Source organism: Balaenoptera acutorostrata, chromosome 2 (assembly GCF_949987535.1).
Source record: "Balaenoptera acutorostrata chromosome 2, mBalAcu1.1, whole genome shotgun sequence".
Taxonomy (NCBI): Eukaryota; Metazoa; Chordata; class Mammalia; order Artiodactyla; family Balaenopteridae; genus Balaenoptera; species Balaenoptera acutorostrata.
The window spans coordinates 31471368-31496740 of record NC_080065.1 but is presented as its reverse complement, the minus strand read 5'-3'; the positions used below and the strand labels follow the sequence as shown (position 1 = coordinate 31496740).

The window sequence follows — 25373 nt, the reverse complement described above, 5'->3', positions numbered from 1 at the left end:
GAATGGGGGCCGTTCCGCCCGCGGAGGAGGACTGCTCTCCCTCTGGCCTGCAGCCTTATTTATTACATACCGAAGTATAAAACCGCCTGGCCGGCTGCAAGTCTCATCTCCAACCCTGGCACTTGCCAGAAGAGACCACGGCACCCGGAGCCCTAGCCGTCTTCTCCGGGAGGCTCTGTGGCTCTGTTGAGAATCATGCTCGGAAGGCAGCTCGTCTGTTGGCACCTGCTGGCTTTGCTTTTCCTCCCTTTTTGCCTGTGTCAAGATGAATACATGGAGGTGAGCGGAAGAGCTAATAGAGTGGTGGCGAGAATAGTGCAAAGCCATCAGCAGACTGGCCGTAGCGGCTCCAAGAGGGAGAAAGTGAGAGAGCGGAGCTATCCTAAAACTGGGACTGTGGATAATAACACTTCTACAGACCTAAAACCCCTGAGACCAGATGAGCTACCGCACCCCGAGGTAGATGACCTAGCCCAGATCACCCCATTCTGGGGCCAGGTACTCGGAATTCTCTTTTAAGGATTATTGTCAAAGCTTAATGAGTGTTGTTGTTTTTGCTCTTTTTTCAGCTATGATTCTTAGGCTCGATGCTTTCCAGAAGTTGGCTGAGCTGCTTGTGGGTCTGTCTCCGGGTTGCTGTGGGATACTAGGGACGAGGCTGGTCTGTGTTAGAAAATCAGCAGAGGTAGCGCTGATAGACTGAGATAAAGAGGGGCCACAGCTGCCCCATCAGAAAGGGGAGCAGGGACAGCCAGCCCTGCTCTGCTGTGATTTGGTTTCTTTCTTGCTCTGTTGATGCGGAAAGGAGGAGAGCTGACCTTTGCAGATAGATCATTAGAGATAATCATCTGCAGATCGTAAGTTGGACTTCGTTAATTCTTCCCAGTAGAGAGAAGCTGCCCTTTGAGTTTTTCATTTGATTTGCGAGTTTACTATGACATTTCATGCCAGGCTTGGCTATTTGATTTATAGCACTCTAGGTTGCTAAGTCTCTACGTTCACTCTGTTTAAAAAAGGACCAAAGAGTTAAAACAAAAACACACTGTCTGTGTTTAAAATGCAGACTTGATTCTGTTTTATGATTTAATGCCTGATAATCACAGAGGACTTGTGTAAGATGCTGAGTATAAGCACAGCATCTAAGGAAAAAGCTTTAACTCTTTCAGGGTAGTACGGGAGTGAGTTAAGGTTTCAGTGTAGTGAATGGCAAATTGATGAGACTCATTTTAATTGAAAACATTAAGAACAGGAAGAAACAGGTTTTCAAGTATGTCTTTATTATTTTTTTAATTAAAAAATTTTTAATTGAGGTATAATTGACATATAACATTATGTTACCTTCAAGTGTACAACATAAGGAAGAAGCAGATTTTGATTTGCCTTCTAGGTATCAAGCATGCTGAAATCAGATGAGGGGCAAGGAGAGTTATTCTGAATTATATGATCTCTGTGTTTTCTTTAATTAAACATTGTTTTAAATTTATTTTATTTATTTATTTTTGTCTGCATTGGGTCTTCGTTGCTGCGCGCGGGCTTTCTCTAATTACGGCGAGCAGGAGCTACTCTTTGTTGCTGTGCGCAGGCTTCTCATTGCAGTGACTTCTCTTGCTGCGGAGCACGGGCTATAGGTGCACGGACTCAGTAGTTGTCGCTCTTGGGCTCTAGAGCCCAGGCTCAGTAGTTGTGGCACACAGGCTTAGTTGCTCTGCAACATGTGGGATCTTCCCGGACCAGGGATTGAACCTGTGTCCCCTGCATTGGCAGGCGGATTCTTAACCACTGCGCCACCAGGGAACCCCCCTGAATTATATGATCTTTGAACAAATAAGTTTTACTACAAGAATTGACTGCTTCTATGCGTTGAATAGGCCCTGACAAAGTCCATGCAGCTGAAACCTAAACCCCTCTGACCACAGATCGAAAGTTTGCGTTGAGACTGGTAATGTGATCAGACCAAGATCACAGGCAGAAGCAGCTGTAGATCGGGGACAAACCTGGGACTTCTAACTTGACCACGAATGCAGTTGCCCAAACTATTCTGTGGGGCCTGGTCAAGAAAAAATTGCTCCTTTGCAGAGCCGTGGAAGAAATGATAACCTCTAAATCCAATCCTGCTTTTTGAAAGCCGCTTTTAGAGATTGTTCTTTCATCTGACAATCTTTTGGCTGAAGAATGAGTAATACTCATTTGTGTTTTTCTCAGTGGTAAAGGTATTTGTGCTTTTGTCCAAGCCTTGATCTGGACTTTCTACTTCAAAAAATGGGCTCTTTGCTGGATCCTTCCCGGTCATGGCATGTGAGCCCCCAGAGGCAGCAGAAGGCAGATGTAGGCTGTCATCGGTCATCAATTCTTGACAGGCCCCTGAAATCCAAATTACATTTCTCTTCCACCCCAACTTCTAGTGCCTCTAGGCATCTAGCATGTTGAAATCAGGTGAGGGGGAAAAGAAGCGACTTTCTGAGGTTTCTTTTTTTTAAGCCGTGGGGGGGTGCTTTCCAACTCCCTTGGTTTCCTGAAGTATTTCCAAACCAGCCTCCAACAGGAGATAGTGAGGAGATTTAGCCACTGATATTCTAGAGGTTTCAGTACAACTCTCTGCCGGTGGATATGGAGACCCACATTGAATTTAGGATTGTTCTGTGTTCTTCCCTCTTGCCTCACTTCCCACACTGCTTCTTCGCTTTTAATCCTCCTTTTCCCTCATTCATTCCTTTACCAATTGTTTCCTGTGCTTCTACTATGAGTCATGTTTTAGGATGGGGATAAATACACTCAAGCTTCTCTCTCTGAACAATGCTGAAGGGCTCTAGTGGGGATAAATCAACAGGTAATTAAGTACCATGTGATAAACAAAGTAAAGGCACAAAAGACTGTTGGGGGAAAAGGGTCAGAATGGTGGTGGCCGCTGAGTCAGATCTCAAAAGATGAGACGAAAAGGGTGGGCATCCCCGGAAAAAATAAAATAAACAAATATGCGCCACAGCAAGAGCCTTGAGGGAGGCTTGAGGAGTGGGTGTGGCTGGAGAGCTGGGCTATAGGAGGAAGACACCAGTGATTTCAGTGCCACCTGATGGATTCCGTTGGCCAGTGAAGAAGCTTAGACCTTATTTTACCAGCAAAATTTTGTTTGTTTGTTTGTGCATAGCAGGGCAGTGAGGTGATCAAATGTGTGTTCTAGAAAGATGACTCTGGCCATAGCGTTTGTGTGGAGACGTGTAGAGGTGGGCTGAGCAGACCTGCACTCTCTTTTCCTGGCATCTTCTTCTCTGTAGCTCTTCATTATTCACCTTTATCCAGCTCCTCTCCTCTTCCTGGACACCTATCTCTCCCTCTTCCACTTCCCTTCACCTTCTTTCTCTTCCCTCTTCCTTAAGTTAAGGAAGGAGCTGTGGACTGTCTTTCCTGAAGTCATCTCCCAATAGTAGAGCTTCATTCTCAGTAGCTGCCCCTAGGCCTCCATCTACAAAATGGATGGAACTTGTCTTAGGGACTTTCTTCCTCCCATGCTGTCCATTTGCATGAACTTGGTGTTCAAATGTGACCTAATTTGGGGAAAGGAGTTGATAAACTTAAGAGGGTGATATAGAGAACTACCTCGAACATCATTTTCCCTTACCTGGGAGAAGACTTCTCAATGAACACATCCTGTCCAACTTGTTCTAAGGCTCATGAACATGGTTCCATTTGACTGAACTCTAAAAGACCAGGCCAGAGGGAGGACCATGTTGTGAAATGTCACAGGACAGTTCTCAGGAAGGGGCCCACTTAATGACCAGAAGTCTCTCCCTGTTTTGGCGGCAGCACTAGGCTCTCAAAGTGGTTGGGTATGCACCCCATCTCCTGGCGCTAACGCCTCATACCCAGACACTAGATTTCAAAACAACATCTTTCTAAGTCACCATTTGAGGCTTTGGGAAAGACTTCAGTGTCCTTGTTTGCATTATAGAGCTGGAAAGAAAATTCATGACCATCTTTACCCTATCCTCTAATTTAGTGGACAAGAAAAATGATGTCTGGGGGAAAGTGACTTCACAAAAGTCACACAGACCTTTGATGGGAGTTCTGGTTCCAGTCAACTTCTCTTTCTGACATTCTTAGCATCTCAGTTTTTCAATTCTATTTTTAAACAAATGGTTCCACTTCAGTACTTTCCCTCCCTCCCCACCCTTCTCCTTCCCTAAAATTTGTTATTGGCAGAGCTTAGGATTTCTTGGAGCTTAAACAGCTGTATTTCATATTAGCAAAATCATACCAGGAAATTACAGAATACCTATTTCTCAGATTGCATCTTTGGATTAGAAGGTGGGGTGGTGCTGTGATGTCTGACTTTCCAAGTGTCTGAAATCCCTTGTCTCAGACCAATTGCTTTCGCTGATTTTCTTTTCCTCTGCCAGTTTTATAAAAGGTTTTCATAGACTCCCATACCTGTCCAAGGTTGGGTCTGGGGGACAGAAGACTAGACTAGGAGATTGCTCCAAATCCTAGCTACTGAAAACTTGAGATTGAGCTCTGAGCCATTGCAGGCAATTGCTTGGACTACAGATGCTGTTCTGCATTTTTTTCTTAATAGCCAGGTGGAAACCTGTAGGAAAAAAGAATGAGAGTAAGGAAAAAAGCCCAAGCTTATTTTTTTGTTTGTTTGTTTTAATTTAATTTAATTGTTTAAGTAATTTTTATTGGAGTATAGTTGATTTACAATGTTGTGTTAGTTTCTGCTGTACAGCAAAGTGAATCAGTTGTACATATACATATATCCACTCTTTTTTAGATTCTTTTCCATGGCCATGACAGAGTATTGAGTAGAGTTTCCTGTGCTATAAAAGTCTAGAGGTGTAGCAGTGTGAAGCCTTGATCCATTGTTCTGCTTGGATTTCTAATGATAGAGAAAACTTCAATTTTGAATGACTTCTTCCTCCCTCCCTTTCTCCCTTTCTGTCTCTCTCTCGTCCTTCCTCTCTCACCCCATCCTTTCCTTTTAAAAAATGAATCCCTTAGCAACAGTATGCTACTTTCAAAAAACTTTTGAATTATAATTGGTGTCGAGGAAAGTTTCCACGAGTCTTTTGTAAGCTATCATTAAAAGTTGCCAGTTTAGGGGACTTCCCTGGTGGCGCAGTGGTTAAGAATCCACCTGCCAATGCAGGGGACACGGGTTTGATCCCTGGTCCGGAAAGATCCCACATGCCACAGAGCAACTAAGCTTGTGCGCCACAACTACTGAGCCCGCGTGCCACAACTACTGAAGCCCACATGCCTAGAGCCGGTGCTCCACAACGAGAAGCCATCGCAATGAGAAGCCCGTGCCCCGCAACGAAGAGCAGCCCCCGATTGCCACAACTAGAGAAAGCCCGTGTACAGCAACGAAGACCCAATGCAGCCACAAGTAAATAAATAAATTAAATAATTTTTTTTAAAGTTGCCAATTTAGAAGAGACTCCAAATTTTATGAGCAACTCTAACTCTTCTGCCATTCAACTTCTGCCAAATCTCTAGCTCCTTGACAGTAAGCACAAGTTTTTTAGAAATTTATCATTGAATAAAGAAGCGTTGAACTGTGTGTCCTATTTGAATACATTTAATATCCATTAAGTACTCATGAAATCTCGGTTCAAATAACGCGTTAATCACTTTAAATTTTCAAGTGGAATATGAAACAGAACAGCATGCTAAAGGTGGAAGTTTAAAAAAAGGGAGTTAAAGTTGTTTCAGGATGTAGATAATTAATAAGAATTTATTGGACTAATGAATCCTTTCTTTCCTTAATTTTCTAAGGCAGTTTATGTGTGTTGTGATACAATTCAGAATTTCTAAGAACTCTTTACCCAGTATCATGAATATAGATAGACTTAATAACTATATTTGAGGTTGGTAATTTTTATCATTTGAGGGTCATCTACTCAATCTAGCTACGTCTGAGACTACTGGCAGTTGGAAAAGAAAGGGAGCTTTCTCTTTCTGAAGGAGCTTTCTCTTTTCCTGTAGCAGCAGGAACATGCTTCCCAGAAACAGCCCCAATCCTCCACTCCCACTCCCATTTTCCAAAGAGCCTGTTCTTATAGTGACTCTCCTGTTTCCTTTGCCTTCTGATCTTCACCTCACCTTAGCTACTCCCTGACTCCTTTGCCATTGACATAAGATGACATAAGTCACCCCACACTTTCTTTTCTGATGTTGTCGTAGGCTGTTTGGAATTAAGCTTACCTAGAGGCTGTGGCCAGAGGAAGCTCGAAAGTTCTAATTACTCACATGTATCTTTTTCTGAAGCTTCTCTTTGTATTTTTTTCAAAGTCTCCACAAACTGGAGGACTGCCCCCAGACTGCAGCAAATGTTGTCATGGAGACTACAGCTTTCGAGGCTACCAAGGCCCCCCTGGACCTCCTGGTCTCCCTGGCATTCCAGGTAAGGATGAGAGAGATGCGTTGTTTCCAGTCTAATTGCAGACTGTGCCAAAACAGGAGCCAGGGGTGAAGCTCAGTGAGTTGGAATCACTTGTGTGTGATCCAAGGCTTATGCATGGAAAATCCAAAAGAGAGTTGGGTGGGGAACTGGGCTTATTGAGTTAATGAGGTGGAACTGTATGAACTATAGTATTTATTATCCATACTGCTTGCAGAATCCCACAGGCGTTAGGCATGCTGGGGCCCCAGCTTACAGGCCAGGAGGCCCTTCCCCAGCATGGAGTCTGGAACCACTGGAGCTTAACAGGTTTATATTCTTGTTTCAGTGTTTCTGCCACCGTGTGCTCCATACAGCGCACTAGATCTAGGCTTCAGGGGATTTGGGAAGTGAGAGTGGGGAGGAGAGCTTGCTGGTCTGGGATATAGTCATCTTCACAGTCTCTTTTACTGAGCTACACATCTTTCTGTCTGATTCTAGGTCTAGCTGAGTTTTTCTTCCCTTAACCCCCAGGTCCTTCCATGCTCAGCTGTCTCTCAGTTGACCTTCATGCCTCTCTTGGACTCATGGGGACATTTTTGGGCTCCAGCACCATATGGGGGCACGGGGCATGCTGTAGAGCTCCACTGGGTCCCTCTAGACCCACTGTTCAGCCGTCTCTACTACTGAGTGGCACCCCAGACATGGATCATTTGGGGAACTTGCTAGTCTCCTGGGTCAGCCAAGGAAAGGGCAGCCCAGGTGCCCTCTGTCCCAGGACCTCCAAATCTATCTGGGGGTTTAACTGACTTTCTTGTCTCCAGGTCAATTCCTGGGGATAGAACTTTTTCTCAGGGTTTGGCAAATGTCTGCTTGTTCTTCTCTGACTTACTCCCACTGATGTTAATATTTAACAAATGAGGTTTAATTTTTCTTAATACTTTTGAGTGGCTTCTCAAATGAAACCAAATTTAGAATGAGAAAGTGCTCTGTTAGACTTTATGATCAGTAGCTTGGAATCTATGTCACTGAACATCAAGGGCAGCAGGCAGCCGGTACAGTGATTATGGGTAGGGGACTTTCAGATCCCTCTAAAATCTTCTTAGGTCTAAACTCTTCTGAGGTCACAGGACAGTCTGGCCTTGGTTATGTGCTTCCCATCAGGAACAGTTTTGTCATTAGCACATTAACTTGTAAATCCAGTCAAAGTTCATTAATCTGGAAGAATTGCAAGCTCGGTATGAAACCTGACCAAAGGTGGCACACAAAATAAACAAGAAAAGGGCCTGGAATTCAACAAATATAAAAATAAAGGGAGAGGTGTAGAAATTATCTCTTAGCAAAGTAAAGTGAAGAGTTGAAATCATTATCCAAGTCTTGCTTTCAAGATTACTGTAATAATTTTTTATCAACGATTTTACTTTTCCTCCAGTTATAAAAGTAGTTCGTGTTCTTTGTAGAAAATTTCAAAAATGCAGAAAAGTGTATAGAATGACAGAAAAATCATTTGTGCTTCACCCACTTAGAAAAAAATAAACCACTGCAAAATATTTTTATGTAATTTGTTCTAGTCTTTTTCCCCTTTGGATAAAACATGTACATATTTTATATTATATTATTTATATATGTATATATATATACACATATTCATAGTATCATGCTATCACTATTGATTGATTCATAACCTTTTTTATCTAAAAATATCATGCTATTAAATATTTTTCTTCAGCATTCTTTTTTTGTGACTATATAACATCATTTACTGGGATGTACCATTTTTTAATTTAGCCCTTTCAGTATTGATGGACATTTAGGTGGTTTCAAATCTTTGCTATCATAAAGGATGCTTTATAATGTCTCTATGCAATTTTTCATCCAAGTCTTGCTTTATAGGAAAAACAGGCTTTGGAGCCTGGAGCCTTAAGAGTATCGAAGGCTGTTTTCAGCGTCCCATTTAAAAGTGATCCCATCCAATGATGTCACCATGGCTGTGTTTGAGCTTGTTTCAGATGGTCCCCTTTTACAATTAAGTCTGTGCATTTTTTTTTTTTTTAAAGGATTTTCTTATTTATTTATTTATTTATTTATTTTTGGCTGTGTTGGGTCTTCGGTTCGTGCGAGGGCTTTCTCCAGTTGCGGCAAGCGGGGGCCACTCTTCATCGCGGTGCGGGGACCGCCCTTCATCGCGGTGCGCGGGCCTCTCTCCATCGCGGCCCCTCCCGTCGCGGGGCACAGGCTCCAGACGCGCAGGCTCAGCAATTGTGGCCCACGGGCCCAGCCGCTCCGCGGCATGTGGGATCCTCCCAGACCAGGGCCCGAACCCGTGTCCCCTGCATTAGCAGGCAGACTCCCAACCACTGCGCCACCAGGGAAGCCCCTAAGTCTGTGCATTTTTGAAGAAAGGAGCTGCATTTGTATAAAAATAGATGGTGAGTATGAGTGACTGGTCTTTCTCATGGGATGATGTCTGGTTGTTTAAGGAAACCATGGAAACAATGGCAATAACGGAGCCACTGGCCACGAAGGGGCCAAAGGAGAGAAAGGAGACAAAGGTGATCTGGGGCCACGAGGGGAGCGCGGGCAGCATGGCCCCAAAGGAGAGAAGGGCTACCCGGGGATCCCACCAGAACTGCAGGTAAATCGTCTTGGCGTGTCTCCAGATGACCCTCAGCGTCCAGGAATCAGAAGGCTTGAGTGCTTCTTCATCCTCAGTGTTGAGTAAACCTGTCTCAGTTTGTTCATCTCCACCACAGGGTGTTTGCAGAAGACCTATGCTGTCAACGTGCTTTGAAATCATTCTTAGGGAGAAATGTACGAAGGGTGAAATTCAACACCCTCATTAGACCAAATACAAAGCAACCCTGAACATCAGCTAATCTCCATTTTCCAAATGAGGAGATATGTTCAATAAAAAGGTTTTTGGCGACTCGAATATGTAAACTTTTAGATGCATAAAATATTATTAAGTAGATATTTGACCATTCCATTTATTTATCAATTTTGTTACATTTAAATTACGTATATGATATTAATATACAAGTAATTCTATCAAATCAGATTTCGTGGCATTAATTTTTATTAAAGATTTTCTCATCAGTATCTTCTTTATTACTGGAGGCATTTTATTTTGAGTCATGAGACCATATTCATTTCAGCTTAAAGTTTTTAAAATTCATTTATGAGGCTATCATTGGACATTTTATCTCAAGCCCACTACCCATTTATCTGTTCTTTTTTATATATATATAAATTTATTTATTTATTTTTGGCTGCGTTGGGTCTTCATTGCTGTGCGTGGGCTTTCTCTAGTTGAGGAGAGCGGGGGCTACTCTTTGCTGCGCTGTGCTGGCTTCTCTTGTTGCGGTGGCTTCTCTTGTTGTGGAGCACAGGCTCTAGGCGCGCGGGCTTCAGTAGTCGTGGCTCTCAGGCTCTAGAGCACAGGCACAGTAGTTGTGGCGCGTGGGCTTAGTTGCTCTGTGGCATGTGGTATTTTCCCGGACCAGGGATTGAACCCGTGTCCCCTGCACTGGCATGCAGATTCTTAACCACTGAGCCACCAGGGAAGTCCCCCATTTATCTGTTCTTTATTTCTCTTTTAAGTGATCTTCAAAATTCTTGTTGTCAGTAACACCTAAAACTTGCAAATGTGAGATGTGAGGTTAGGTCACACCAAGAAAATTACTAAGTCTGGATTATTTATTTATTTATTTGGCTAATATTTTTAAGATGAATTCTTCCAAGGGACTCCTATCAATTGAAAACTAGCATTTTTTATTGCTTGTTTCTGGCTGGTATGTGTTCCTGAAATAGTAACTAGTGATTAAAATTAAGTAACTGAGAGAACATACTGATGGAATAAAGTTCATATTTTAAGGCAAGACAAGAAAAATTTAAACATAATTTTTTCTCTGCCTATTTGGGCCTCCTCCTTCCCCTCTAGTGTGCATTGTGCATCTGCATTATGCATTAACCAGACCTCCCCAATGGCAGAAATAACTGCTCAACCATAAAGATCAATTTCTCTTCTTTTGATGCCAGACATGTAACTCCTTAGAAGATAACATTACTTACTTACAACCTTATTAATGTTACTAGCTATATTACTTGTATTCTGCCTATTTTATAAGATTATTTTTTCTTTCATTACCAGTATGTGACTGAGCCTCCAATAAAAATAATGATGACTAGGGGACTTGAAACAATTGACCAAATATATAGTTCTGTAAGATCAATGATTGTTAATAGTGTAACTCTAGATATAGGAAGAAGCAGCAAGAGGGAGCCATTTCCTGAACCGTAACAGATTAGTAACACAGGTGGACCAGAGGCTTTTGGCTACTGTTAACTGGGTCTGGTCCAGTAATAGCACATGGAGTGTCCTATCAAGGAAATCCTCACCTGACCTGGGAATGAGCATTCCTAGTGCAGTGGGACAATTGGTCACAAAATGCCTCCCAAACCTTGGTTGAAATTAAGAACAAAAGGGAGGGGATTGTAAAATAAAGCATGTTGCCCACCATCCAGTTCTATAAGAACCAAGTCATTAGGCACTGCAGTCGCTGACTTACAATAAATACACTGTGAAAGGAATTCAGGGCGAAGATCAGGATGAGGCATTTTGTGGTCTGGGAAAACTGACAGAACTGGCCCTCAGACAGTTAAATCGTTTCAGGAGAGAAATTTATGAACCCAGTTTCTTGCATCTTACCATTACTTAGAAAAGCACTAAAACCATTAACTAAGATATCTGTTCCCTGTGAATAGCAGTAACCTTCTACCAAGATGTGTGCTTGATTGCATGTACCCCTTCACTAAAATCACATATATACTGGTTTCTCTCCCTAACCCCATACCTCTTCAGAACAGTCCTCAGAGCTTTCTGAAAGACTGTCCCCTGGGTTATAATCCTCAGGTTGGCTCTAATAAAATTTTCCAATTTCTGTCTTTGATTATTGATTAATATTTTCATGGACAATACTATAACACGAGAAACTTTTAAAGAACTATAAGGTACAGTAACTCTATCTGAAATATCAGTGGGTGAAAACTTTACCCTTTATTTGGGCACATGTGGTAGTTGTCTGACCTTGGATAAAGTCCATCATTTTGGGGGGAATCAAGTTATTTTAAGGGTAAACTAAGAGTTCCTGTGTGTTACTCAACCTGCTTTTGTGGTTTCGTAACGTCTTTTTTTTTCGTAACTTTCTAATGACTGCTGCTTAATAATTTTAGCAACCTGTGGTCTGTGTGCCAGTATAAATTTACAAAGAAAAGGAGACAGATGCCATTGCCCAGGTTATAGGTACCTAATAAGATGGATGGCTCTCAAAGCTAGAAACTAACCCAAATCTGTGAATGGTTATATCCTAGTTAAGGGGCCTTGTAGTAGCCAGTTTAATGGAGAACACCTGGGCAATTATTACATTTGCTCCATCAGCTTTTTAACCCTAAAATCACATTACGGTCATTAGGGAGAACTACTTTCACATGTTTTGAAGGAGGCATTAAAGTGGAGACAAGATTGGTCCCGGGCAGATTGTAACGGAGGGTGACTTCCGGCCCCTTCATCCCCATTTCTAAATCTCTTCCTCCGGTGTCACCCCTTCTTCATTCTTCTGTGTCCAGTGCCCTCACACAGTCCTTCTGACTGCCCCCATCTTTTCTGTGTTGATTCTCCCAGGCCTGCCTCCCTGCCCACACCCCAAGTCTTCCAGAACTTCAAATTATTTGCTCTCTCCTCTCTCACCCCTCTCCCTTAAAACTTCCATTCATTCAAGATGGATAATCCCAGCAAGTTAAAGAATTTATTGATCTAATTCGCACTCAGTTTCAATGACTCATTTGGACAGGGGACTGGCATTGACTTTCAAATGTGACTCTCCAATGGTGGTACAATTTCCGAGTGTGGGCTATTCCCATACCACCAAGCAATTCTCCGACACTAGCTGGATGTCCTACAATTCAGCTCACTTCTGACACTTAAGAGCTCAGTCCTTCGAGACTGCCCCACCCTTCCCCCACTTTAGGCGCCAATCCAAGTCCAGGTTATCACCGTGCTTCTGTCTTCCAATGACCCCCTCCTTGGGTTTGATTAATTTACTAAAGCAGCTCACAGAAGCACTCAGAGAAACATTTTACTTACTTGCTCACCAATTTATTATAAATGGATGTAACTGAAGAACAACCAGATGGGAGAGATGCATAGGGCAAGGTATGGGGAAGGGGGACTGAGCTTCCATTCCCTATCTGAGAGCGCCACTCTCCCCAAACCTCCATGCGTTCACCAACTGGGAAACTCTCCAAAACTTGTCCTTTGGGTTTTTATGGAGGCTTCATTGCTTAGGCAATAGTAATTAAATCACTAGCTATTGGTGACTGATTCTCTGTCCAGCCCCTATCTCTCCTCTGAGGAGGTTTGGGGGCAGGGGCTGGGAAGGGGGAGATGGGGGAGGATTGGGAGTTCAAAGCTCTCTAATCACGTGGTTGGCTCCACAGGCAACCAGACCTTCCTGAGGGGCTTTTCCAAAGTTACCTCATTAACATAACAAAAGACACCTTGATTGTCCTCAACACTTAGGAAATTCTGAGGATTTTAGGAGTTCTCTGCCAGAACTGGGGGCGAATACTAAATATATATTTATTATAAATCATAATATCACAGGTGTCTTTTATGGAAAAAATAACACAGGGCACACAAAGTTAAAAAGTTGGCTGCAGGACTTTTTGTATCCTTTAGTATATGCTAATGGGCATTTAATAGCTATATGTGGAAGATTTCATCCAGATTTTCCAGTATTATTTGATAATAGAATTTTAATATCTCAAAAAGCACTTTAAAGTCTAATGTTCATTGAAACACATGCTCAGAACTGTTTGTTGATATATACTTTTAATGATGCATAGCATTAAAATGTTAGAAATCACCATGATTTATTTAATTTTTCTCCACAGATTAATGTTTAAATTATTTCCAATCTTGCTGTTACAAATATTGGTGAAATAAACTTACTTGTATCAAAACCTTATTTCTCTAAGATAAATTGCCTTTTAATTAACCACCAACTCTTTGCTTAGATTGCATTCATGGCTTCTCTGGCAACTCACTTCAGCAATCAGAACAGTGGGATTATCTTCAGCAGTGTCGAAACCAACATCGGAAATTTCTTCGATGTCATGACCGGTAGATTTGGGGCCCCAGTATCAGGTGAGAGGTAAAAATAAATGACTGGAATTATCAATTTAGCAACCAAGAGAAAGAAGGAAGGAAGTGGGGGAGGGAGGGAGGGAAGGAAGGGGGAGGGAACAAAGAAAGAAAGACCCTAAGGGAATTGAGTTCTTTGTGATTCTGGTTAAAACATATATATATATATGAAAAGACAGAAACATTTTAAAAAAAGATGACGACCATGGGCTACTTAGATTATTAACTCATTCAAACTTACCAAATAAACCTTAAGGGCATAGTTACCTCTGCCATGAAAAGCCCTTATTCTCACAGTTTAAATGTGTCATAACTGAGTTCATCCCCTCTCCTTTGCCACCACCCCAAGGAAGGCCGTATCCTTTTTTAAAAACATTAAAAAAAAATTTTTTTTGAGTACTTCTGTATTCATTTCCTATTGCTGCTGTAACAAATTACTACAAACCAAGCTTAAAACAACACAAAATTATTCTGTAACAGTTCTGGAGCTCATTACTTCAAAATCAGTCCAACCGGGCTAAAGTCCAGGTATGGGCAGTGCTGGTTCCTCTGGAGAGCTCTAGGGCTTTGCCTCTTCCAGCTTTTAGAGGCTGTCACCATTCCCTGCCTATTGGCCACATCACCTCAATCTCTGCTTCCACTGTCACATCACTTTGTCTTCTCAGATTCTGACCTCCTTGGCTCTTTTATAGGGACAGAGTGATTACCCTACTCCCACCTGGATAATCCAGGATAATCTCCCCATCTCAAAACCTTGAATTTAATCACACCTGCAAAATCTCTTTTGCCATATAAGGTAACAGTCACAGATCCTGGGGATTTTAGCACATGAGCATACATGGGGGCCGTTATTCAGTCCCCAACAACTTTCTTACTTTCTAGTGCCACAAGCTCCTTCAAGCTCATATTGCATTTTCCCCTGTCCTAGCTCTGGAAATACCCATTTTCCCAAGGAGTCCTGGTTCCTTTTATTGGAGAGTAGTATTTAGAAACCAAGTCTTGGGTGCTAAATGTACTCATCGCTATTAGGAGGTCACTGCTTCTGGGTCCTGTCAATGGACAGAGTTAGGAAATACACATGTATACTAATCATGCATGCATACATATCTGTATTTATTTTCCTACTATCTATCTAGCTATGTTGTGTGTTAACAAACAAACAAAAAAACATGAGTTCATTCTGATACATCTGACTCAAATCCAGCACCACTGAGTTCATCCTAGCATTCTCTTTATTTATTTGTAAGTTCTTTCTTTGACAATGAGAACCCTGGCTCTCTTAATCTATAATATATTTACTTATTTGTTGAACCTTAGCATACAAATAAAGTAGTTAAAAAATTGCAAACCCGTGTGCCATGAGAAACAAAGTTACCAACTAGGGTGTAATGTTTGTGTCCAATTTTTTTATTTTTACTGTCCAGTCAAAACAGTGTCTTTAAAAGCCCTTAGATCATCTTTTTCCTCCATGCCCTTCAGTTCTGTTACTTCATTTATTTGTAATACAGTTAGATTCATTTGTCATAATCTCATATTGAGTTTCTCATATTCTAGTTGAGTTTTTAAAACTCTGCAAGGAGCAAAATTTGTTCTTTGTGGTGTACAGTTCTATGGGTTTTGACGAGTGCATAGAGATATATCTCCACCACCATAGTATCAAACGGAACAGTTCTTTCATCCCCCAAATGCGCTTGTGCTATCCCTTGGTAGTCAACCCCTGTGTACTCCAACCCCTGACAATGATCGGTTTTCCAGCCTTAGAATTCCAAAATGTCATATAAATGGGATTGTACAATGTATACAGTATGTCTCTTACTTAGCAAAATTCATTTAACGTTTATCCATGTCTATGTATGACTCAATAGTGTTTTCCTTTTTCTTGCTATGTAGTATTCCATTGAATGGATGTATCAGTTTGTTTATCCACTCATGAGTTACAAGACATTTAGACTACTGGTGAATTGACCTTTTATCATTATATAATGTTTCTCTTTATCCTTGATAATATTTCTGAAGTCTCCTATGTTTAATATATTATAACTTCCCCAGCTTTCTTTTGGATAGTGTTTTATATACATACATATATATCTCCCAAATATTACAAATAAGCCAATCAATGAGCTTATTCTGTCTCCCACCTTCTCTCTTAATTTTTAACTTTTGGTGGTTGAATCATTTATACACTGTCAAGGTATAAAACAATTACATTTTAGTTTGTCAACATTATCCCCTCCTATGATTTGGACTTATCTTGCAGTTAAATATATTCAATGTTCACCACTAGTCATTTTGCCAAAGTTTCCCAGACATCTCTTTATTAACTAAACTTTATCCTTTAATTTTCTCAAGAAAGCTTATGCCATCAGTATTCCCTGAGACTTTACATGCTCTAAACTGTTATAACTTTGGCTGCAAATAAAAACCTTGGCTTACTTTTTTTTTTTTGGTCCTGTTTTCTGGCATTTGGTCTGGAGAACTCTGACATAAGTCTGAGTTTTTTCATCTTATAAGTGACAATCTTTCTGCTTGACTTCCCAAAGAATTCTTTCTCTATCTTCAAACTCCAGTGAGTTTTCTAGAAGAAGTGTTAATCATTCTGGGTCAAATTTTCCTGCTGTGTCCTTTCAATATGTGTGTGTAAGCCTTCTTTTTGTCCAGGAAAGCTTCTTTGAATTATATTTTAAAACATAAATAAAGTTTTTTCTTCTCGTCATACTAAGGTGAGGTGGCATTGGGAGCAGTCTGACGTGTGTTAGGAAATTAGGCAAACGGGATATATTGTCTATAGAATATTTAAAAACTGTAATAAAGCCAATTAAAGTTAGCTAGATTTTTTTATTAGCATCATAGGCCAGCAGTTCTAAACATGTCAGAGATAAAATACTCCTCCCCTGTGGGGTGGACCGCTCACAAACATCCCCCTGACCCCCTCCCCCTGCACCTTAGTACACCACTGTTTAACTTTTTTAAGAACTCCAAGTACACTTTATTTGTTTTGTTTTTAACTTCTCTTAGTCTGTCTTCTGCATGTATTACTTTCTCTAATCTTTTGGTGTTCTTTACTTCCATTTCATGTTGTTTGCTTTTTCCATTTCTATCCTGCATATGCTTAAAATTGCATCTTCTGGGGGTTAATTCTCCTTTTTGCTTCTTCCAATTTCTTCTGTCTTGTTTCTGTGATACTTTTTTTTTTTTTAATGTTTTCTGTGTTTTACATTAGTCATGATGTCCTGGTTTTCAGTTCCTCCTCTTGTCTGGTCATTTCTACCATGGGTTTCTGCATTCTGTTTTACAATGTTCTTTCATAGAGGGATTTGCTTCATTAATATATTTCAAACCCATGATGGAATCTTTGCTTACATTTTTCATCTACCACATGATAACATTTCTTCTTGGTGAATAATTTTTGTTCTTTTCTACTTTCTAAAATTAACTGATGGTTGAAGAATTTTCCTAGATCAGCTCTATGCAGTAGTTTCTTGGGGAAGGGGAGGGACCCCAGCACACTTCCAGGCTTGGTGGCTTGGTGGTTCCTTCCTTGCTGCCAGGGGACTCCCCATTTCTTTGTTTTCTTTCTTTCTTTCTTTTCTTTTTTTAAAAATATGGAATGCTTCACAAATTTGCATGTCATCCTTGCACACGGGCCATGCTAATCTCTGTATCGTTCCAATTTTAGTGTATGTGCTGCCAAAGCGATCACTCTACACTTCTTTTTTGACTGACCCGCAGTGCCTGCCAGATCTTACTTCCCCTACCAGGGATCGAACCTGCGTTCCTGCAGTGGAAGCACAGAGTCCTAACCACTGGACCACCAGGGAAGCCCCACCACTTCTTTTAACTACAGCCGCTCTGTGTGTTTTCTCTGTGTGGCCACACTTCTCTGTCTCCCCAGACTGCACTGGGTCTAGGAAAACTTCTGAAACCAGCCTTGCACTTGCCAGTTCCTTTGCCTTTAGGAGCCTTATGTTTGCTGGCAGATTCTGAGATCTGCCACTGCAGGATGGCTTTCCACACTTTCTGTACTTTATCTAGCAACCTTCTCCCCAAACATAACTTTTGCTTTATCTCAGCCCTGCTCACAGGAGCTTCTTTTCAGCATCTATATTTCAGAGTGGCCCTTCTGCATCAGGGAGTGCATTTTTCTGGGCACTGTTTGAGATCTGCTGCCACTTGGCTTCCTCAAAACTCCTTGCCCTCCATGTTGCCTCCCCGTGACTCTGCCTTTTGTCAGTGACATGTGACAGCACTTAACTGATATTTTAAGTTTATTGATTTTTTTTTTCAGTCTCCTAGTTTTGCAGAGAATGGATACTTTTTTGGTGTTTGTTGTCAATTTTCCTTGTCTCTGTATATGGTATTGAGAAGGAAAAAAAAGAAAATTCTGATGGGTGCAGTGGCCATGTTAGATTTGTCACAAATGCTTTTTTTTTTTTCAAATTTATTGGTTGTGTTGGGTCTTCGTTGCTGCATGTGGGCTTTCTCTAGTTGCGGCAAGCGGGGGCTACTCTTCATTGCAGTGCATGGGCTTCTCATTGCGGTGGCTTCTCTTTGTTGCAGATCACAGGCTCTAGGTGTGCAGGTTTCAGTGGCTGTGGCACATGGGCTCAGTAGTTGTGGCTACTGGGCTCTAGAGCGCAGGCTCAGTAGTTGTGGCTCACGGGCTTAGTTGCTCCGTGGCATGTGGGATCTTCCCCGACCAGGGCTCAAATCCGTGTCCCCTGCATTGGCAGGCAGATTCTTAACCACTGTGCCACCAGGGAAGGCCCGTCACAAATGCTTTGAATGTGTGCCTTGATTTATTTTTCTACCCAGCTGAAGTCAGAAATGAACTGGCATATGAAGTGATAGAAGCAATCTTTCATCATGCTTCAATCAGCTTTAAATCTTCTTATGTGATTTTCTACTCTGAAGGCTTATGTTATAATTTTCCTATAACTATTTTGTTAAACACTGTCTGTGCCACAAATTACGTAGATGCGTAGATATGCCCAATGAATGCTTCCATTGCTTTCAATGGCTTTATAATTGAAGCTCAAGGATTTAGTTGTTTTTTAGAAATCTCTTGGGCTGGACATAATTCAGACAATAACAATCATCATTTGACTCCCACTTTACTGTTTAAACCTCATCCAATAGATTATAAAATGACCTTTTCATACTTTTTAACTCTGGGAGTGATAGGACAGAGAAGGCTGAATTTTGCAGTTATGTAGCACAATGACCTGAAAACCAGAGTTCAAATGTATTGTCTCTGGTTTTAGTACCTTCCCTTGCAGAGGAAAGCCACGTGTGGATATAATATAGATTCACTGTTTTATTATATTTCCAACTCTGTAGTCATTTCATTTATTTACCATTTGGTTTCTTAGTCTTTCTAAAATGCTTCTGCATCTATTTTTTATAATAGTCATCATTTTTTCCGGGAAAAGTAATATCTTTTTCTGTCATTTTGTTATTATTATTATTATATTTTATTTTTGGCTGCATTGGGTCTTCGTTGCTTTACACAGGCTTTCTCTAGTTGCGGCATGTGGGCTTCTCATTGTGGTGGCTTCTCTTGTTGCGGACCACGGGCTCTAGGCGGGCGGGCTTCAGTAGTTGTGGCTTAATTGCTCTGTGGCATGTGGGATCTTCCCAGACCAGGGCTCGAACCTGTGTCCCCTGCATTGGCAGGCTGATTCTTCACCACTGCACCACCAAGGAAGTCCCTTTTTCTGTCATTTTGATTCCCACTTTATCTTCTTGAGGCATTGAAAATTGTTGTGTGTGCATATAATAAGATGTTTTGTAAAATGTGAAAAACTGCACACATATAAATAACTTTCTTTGGGTCTCTAATTTCTACCTGCCTTTACTTTTCATCTGTGGACCAATCTTTAGGCATATGAATGGACATGACTCATTTTTATTTCATATCTTTTATTCTCAGCACATTGAATATGCAAGCCTGGCACTAAATTAAGCATAATCATACATCTTTATTTGGTTCAACTTGACTCAGAGGCAGATGGGTCAACGTGGTAACCTTAGAGCTTCTATTTTACTTGATTGCACCTTTGGAAAACAGCATAGAACTATGTGGTGCTTTTTTTTTTTTTTTTTAGACGTTTCTGGGGTTTTCTTTTACAAAATCTACTATGGTCTGACTGTGTCCCCCTAAAACTCACATGCTGAAAACCTGATGCCCAAGGTGATGGAATTAGGTGATTAGATCACATGAACTCCCATGAATGGGATTAGTGCCCTCATAGAAGGGGTCCCACAGAGCTCCCTAGCCCATTCTGCCATGTGAGGACACAACCAGAAGTCTGTGACCTGGAAGAGGGCCCTCACCTGGTCTTGGAATTCCAATCTCCAGAGCTGTGAGAAATAAATTTTTGTTATTTATGAGCTACTCAGTCTGTTGTGTTTTGTTATAGCAGCTCAAATGGCTTAAGACAAGGCCATTAGTTTAAAAATGTAGCATGGAAATCAATAAGATTTTGATGATTTATATTCATTCATCTTTCCAAAATGCACTCTCAAAACCAAGATCGTTTAGAGTTAGGAAGATTTTCCTTTTCGCTCATCTCTCTACTATTGGATTCTTCTTAATCTTTCAGTGAAGGTATTTTCTACACTGGCATTTAAAGTGTATCAGGTATATTAAGTTACTTTCAATTAGGAGCCCTAGACTCTTAGAAGAAAACTAACGTATTTTAAAATACGTTGGTCTTATTTTAATGAAAAAGATTCATATTTTTAGTAGCAAGGTCATGCTGCTGAGTCAGATTTGAATCTTTTTATTGTACATAATTTCACCTACTTACAATGAATAACATGAGAAATTGCTGGAGCTATTAGAACTGATGAACATTTCACTGTGCTACAGTACTTCCTTATCTTTGGCTAATGACAATGTTGCACTTGGGTCATTTTGTTAGGCCACAGAAGACCATGGGTGCCTCCATGCTGGGCTCTCTACTTTGTCCATATGTGTCCTGAGGAAGGTGTGAATGATGGTTAATCTAAACCGAGGGATGGGTTTATATACTTTGCACTTTTTTAGGGGCAAGGAGAGGCCATGAGATACAGCCAAATCCTGCCTTTAAAGACTTTGTATTCTTGTTAGGGAAACATGGTATACACACTGAGAAAGTCTCAGAAAAATTTAAAGCAGTTTGAAGGTGAGAGCAGGTAAAGGGACACTCATAGAAATAAAAGCCAAGAAGAACCTACATACCACGTAGAATAGCAACAAAAGTGTGAAGTCATGCGACATATCTCCCTGCTATCTCCCAGTCCTCCATGTACAATAGTTAATATAAATGTGGATAAATATCGGCCTCTTTCAGGCGTGTATTTCTTCACCTTCAGCATGATGAAGCATGAGGATGTTGAGGAAGTGTATGTGTACCTCATGCACAATGGCAACACGGTCTTCAGCATGTATAGGTGAGTGACCTTTTCTATCATATATATCTATGCTGCCATTGTTCGCTCAAAGGATGGCCAATGCCAGGAGGTATATGGGAATCAACAGAGACTGGTATAAACCTTGCTGTCGTTGAGAGCTCCCATGTACAATATATGGCCAGATTATCATTACTGTTTGGGAAGCAGTGAATCTGATAAACTTGAGCATAAGCAGGTTGATAAGAGGTCTTGAACTAATGACTAGCAACACTCCCCATAACTAATCATTTGTATTCTTTTCACAACTCATTCTTTCTTTCCTTCCCTCTCAGTCTTTTCTTCTCCTTTCCTGCTCTCCGCCCCCTTTGCCTAGAGTTTAGCCCTTTTGATGGCCTTCTCTAGCATCCCTGGAGCTGGCAGTTTAAGAGTTGGGAGTTGGTTTCCTTCTTTAGGCTGTGTTGTGTCTCTGATGTTTACCTTAGCAACCTGGCCCTTAGGCACCTTGGAAAAAAGTTCATTTAAAAAAGAAATATTGCAATTTGCTCTGATATAAGCTTAAGATATAGGGAAGAGAGGCCAACACCTTTCCCATAATTAAATAAATGGGTATTGCGAAACTCTGTGAAAAACTTCGTGGTTGTTATCTTTTCTCGGTTATTTTTGATGACTTGTGGGGATTGCCATATTTTTTTCTTTTGGACCCTGGCCTCTAGTAAGAGGCTTTGAAAAGCCAAAAGAGAAAAAGATGAGTTAGGTAGGTGAAATGCTGCAACAAAGAGATCCAGAATATTGTGGCTCGAACACACTAGAACTCAATTTTTCTTGGCCGGTTTCAGGTTGGGGAAGGATGGGGTGGAAAGGGTGGAGGAGGGAATTGTGTGGAGTTTGGAAGGAGGGTTGCTCCACCAGGTTTTTGAGGGATGTGGGCTGGTGAAAGCATTTCTGCCATCTATAAAACTGACTCCCAAATTCTCACATCATTGTCATTGCCACGGTCAGAAGGAGGAAAGAACACCAAGCTTGTGGACATTTTAATGCATCAGGCATTCTATTCCAAGTCATCACATTTTCCTAAATGTTTTGCTCTAGCATGACAGGGGTCTCCAACTTTCAAGCCCACAATATCTGTTTCCTCACTGCTCTCTGCCTGACCATGAGCCGATGCAACATGTTTTAGTTTGCGTTATGGCAGCACCCTTCTTTAGAACCAAATTCTAAATTAGTTAAGGTGGACTGAACTGCTATAACATTGGTCCAAGGGCTTGAACATGATAGAAGTTCCTTTTCTTCTCATGGCACAGTCTTCAAACACTCGGGCTTCAACAGATGGCTACCAAGGTCATGCTGGTCATTGTCATTAGCATTCCACACAGTCATAATGAGGAAGGAGCAGGGGGGCTGTTTATGAGAGCTGTATTGGTGAATCCTATATATAAGTGGCACATGTCATTTCTGTTCACACGTCATTTAGAGAATTTAATCCCAGGACTATACGTAATTGTATGAGACTCTGGAAGAGAAGGGAGGACAGATTTTGGTAAAGAGCTGGCTGTTTACTGCAAAGACTAAGTCGTTGGTGCCTTTTTTTTTCTTTCTAGTTATGAAACAAAGGGGAAATCAGATACATCCAGCAACCATGCAGTGCTGAAGCTGGCCAAAGGGGATGAGGTTTGGCTGAGAATGGGCAATGGCGCTCTTCACGGGGACCACCAGCGCTTCTCCACCTTTGCAGGCTTCCTGCTCTTTGAAACTAAGTAAAAGTATGAATAGACCAGCTCCACTTTTGGGAAGATTATAGCTGAGCTGGTATTGTCATGATCTGAGGGACTTTAGATTTGATGGTTCTACATGTTGTATTAAAAATTTTTTTATTGGTTACATTGTTAATCATACTACAGGTACATCAGTAATGCGGGATGACTCAGGAGCTCAGAAGAATAAACCACAAAACAGTCTTCCCAAGTGACCTTGACTAATATACCCAGTAACCTTTATCACTCCTAGGCACCTAAAAGAGAGTTCCCTTCTTGATACAGGTTGGAAATAATTGTTCCCATCACAGAAGTCATTTGCAAAGAGTTTTGGCGGCTCTAATAGCAACATTCAGGAACCCCTGAGGGTCTGGTTTCCTCATTCTTTACAACTTTTCAGAGAATAGGATGCAGTGATTATGATGGGGCCAAGGAAAGAATAGGGGGCACTTGCCTGGATCAAGGTACCAGAAATATTTGTAAAGTCTAGACTGGGAAGTAACACTTTGATCCAGTGGGTCAATATTCATGGATAAAGTATAGATATTTTTTAGTAACTCCAGATAGCTTTAAGACAGCAGAAGTATTCACAATGCTCAAAAATAATTGACTCCTCCTTTTTTTATAAGGATAGTGCTATAATTAAATCTTGACTTCTAATGCCTTATATTTTTAGAAATAGAATTTTCCTGTGATCCAGAATTGGGCTTACCAGATCTGGATTATCAGATTGACTCTTTTCCTTTGCATCTCTTACATTACAGCAGAGCTTTGTTGACTTTGGCCTGCGGTGAGTGTAGGTCCATACAGTACGGATATAATCACCCACTTTTCTATCAGCTTAGAAATTACCCTAATATACTTTACACACACTGACATGGCATATTTAAGGAGCTGTAAACCCAAACATATACAGCCAAACTAATGTATACAAAATATAAGGGTATTTCACTTAGGAGACATATAATAAAATTGCTTAATCTTTTTTAAAAATAAAAATATATATGGGAATTGCCTGGTGGTCCAGCGGTTAGGACTCGGTGCTTTCACTGCCATGGCCTGGATTCAATCCCTGGTCACGGAACTAAGATCCCGCAAGCTGCATAGCGCAGCCAAAAATTTAAAAAATCTGTATGTTTAAAAAAAAATTATGTGACTTCTTTGATTATCATATTTAATCAATATTCACAGAGCAGCTGTGCCACTTGACTTTTGCCTATACCTCTCCAAAAATCAATTCTCAAAGGATTAAATTTGTCACCAAAAAGACACTCATGCGAATGTGCCATAAGTTCTGATGACAGTACCCCAAATTGGTTTACTTTAAGCAAAGAATCATTGGAATATGCGTTTACCTTGATGTTGAATCATATTTAAAATGCACTACAGAGATGTTCATCTAACAAATATTACATAATGAATTCCCTTAGAAGTAATGAGCCCTTAATTTATTTTCTGTTACAATTTGAATTTCCACAAAGGATTTTTAACTATGAGTTTACTTGTATTGATTACCCCCTATAGCTAGAAGCAGAGATAATGAATTAGAGCTGCCCTTTTAGCTAATAATGTGTTCCACATTCATACCAGTCTCTGACCCTTTCCTTTTGATCTACAAATATTTTGAAACTCTTCCTGAATCCATATACAATGCTATTTTAAAGTGAATGGATGTTAGCTATAATGTGCTTGACTGGTAATGTTTTTGTGGTTTTGTGTATATTCTCCCTCTCCCACCCCACCTCGGTATAGGGTCATGGGGTTGAAGTTTACTCTTACCAAATGTCATAACTTTCTAGAAGTGCATTGACAATAGACAACTGAATATTGCATGTTGCCCAAAAGGACTTCATATCTAAAGAGCATGCATTACTAATAAAGTGACTTAGAGTAAGATATTGACCTGGCTTTAGATAAAACTGAAGCAAGAAAACTGTAATAAGCATTATATGGAAATAAACCCACTTTTGTTAAATGTACTGTTTTAGAATGTTTTTAATAAAGTTGAATAGTCATACAATTATAAGCCACTATGGTTTGTTAACACAAAGTTAAAATATTTTCATGCAGATGATGTAAACAGCCATACAATCAATGGTGTGGGCACAGAACAGGGTCACTGTCTACAAAAAACTCTACTTTTCAGTTATTCTATTGTTCTAACTTCAACCCTCTGGGTCTTTAAGACTCCGATGTTTAGAGGGTCCTGTGATGAAATCAGTATCCCTGAGGGGAAGGGACCTTCATCACACACTTGAAGTCTTTCTATGTTGATGCCTAAATTCCAGTTTTCACCTTGGTAGAGACACCCAAGATCTGGTTGCAGGCAGGTAGAAAGCACTTTGGGCTGGCAAATAAGTCCCAAGTGTGAAGAAGAGTGGGTAGTATAGATGGTGGGAGAAGGCCAAGGTAATTATCAGAGTTTCATAATTTCACCAACGACCAGAGTTATATCTGGAAGACTGATTTTACGAGTCTTCCTAAAACTGAGGCTCTGAAAAGGAGATGGTAGGTAGGTGTCATGGGAAATTTAAATGTATCATCTAAGCAACCAACTTTACAATTCTAAACCCCAAATGAAGGCAAACTCTACAAATGAAACACATGGGTGTCTGCTTGCTGCAGAAATGCAGTACAGGGTAGACTAGCT

The 25373-nt window shown here is 40.8% G+C and overlaps 1 protein-coding gene and 1 non-coding gene across 4 annotated transcripts; one reads left to right on the top strand and one right to left on the bottom strand.

Annotated features, from left to right (window-relative positions):
- C1QTNF3 (C1q and TNF related 3) lies at positions 1-24702 on the top strand. 3 transcript variants are annotated; one of them, XM_007192235.2, is made up of 6 exons: positions 1-498; positions 6289-6400; positions 8857-9011; positions 13451-13580; positions 20912-21011; positions 22571-24702. In XM_007192235.2, exons 1-6 carry the CDS (start codon positions 196-198, stop codon positions 22728-22730), a joined length of 960 nt encoding a protein of 319 aa, XP_007192297.1. In that variant the 5' UTR covers positions 1-195; the 3' UTR covers positions 22731-24702. The 3 variants fall into 3 exon arrangements, with proteins under 3 accessions (XP_007192297.1, XP_007192298.1, XP_007192299.1); XM_007192236.2 differs by having other exon boundaries at positions 2-459; XM_007192237.2 differs by having other exon boundaries at positions 16-279.
- LOC114239140 (U6 spliceosomal RNA) lies at positions 17174-17277 on the bottom strand. Its single transcript, XR_003624322.1, has one exon. It is a non-coding gene; the product is annotated as a U6 spliceosomal RNA (small nuclear RNA).
- Positions 24703-25373: the final 671 nt, after the last annotated feature.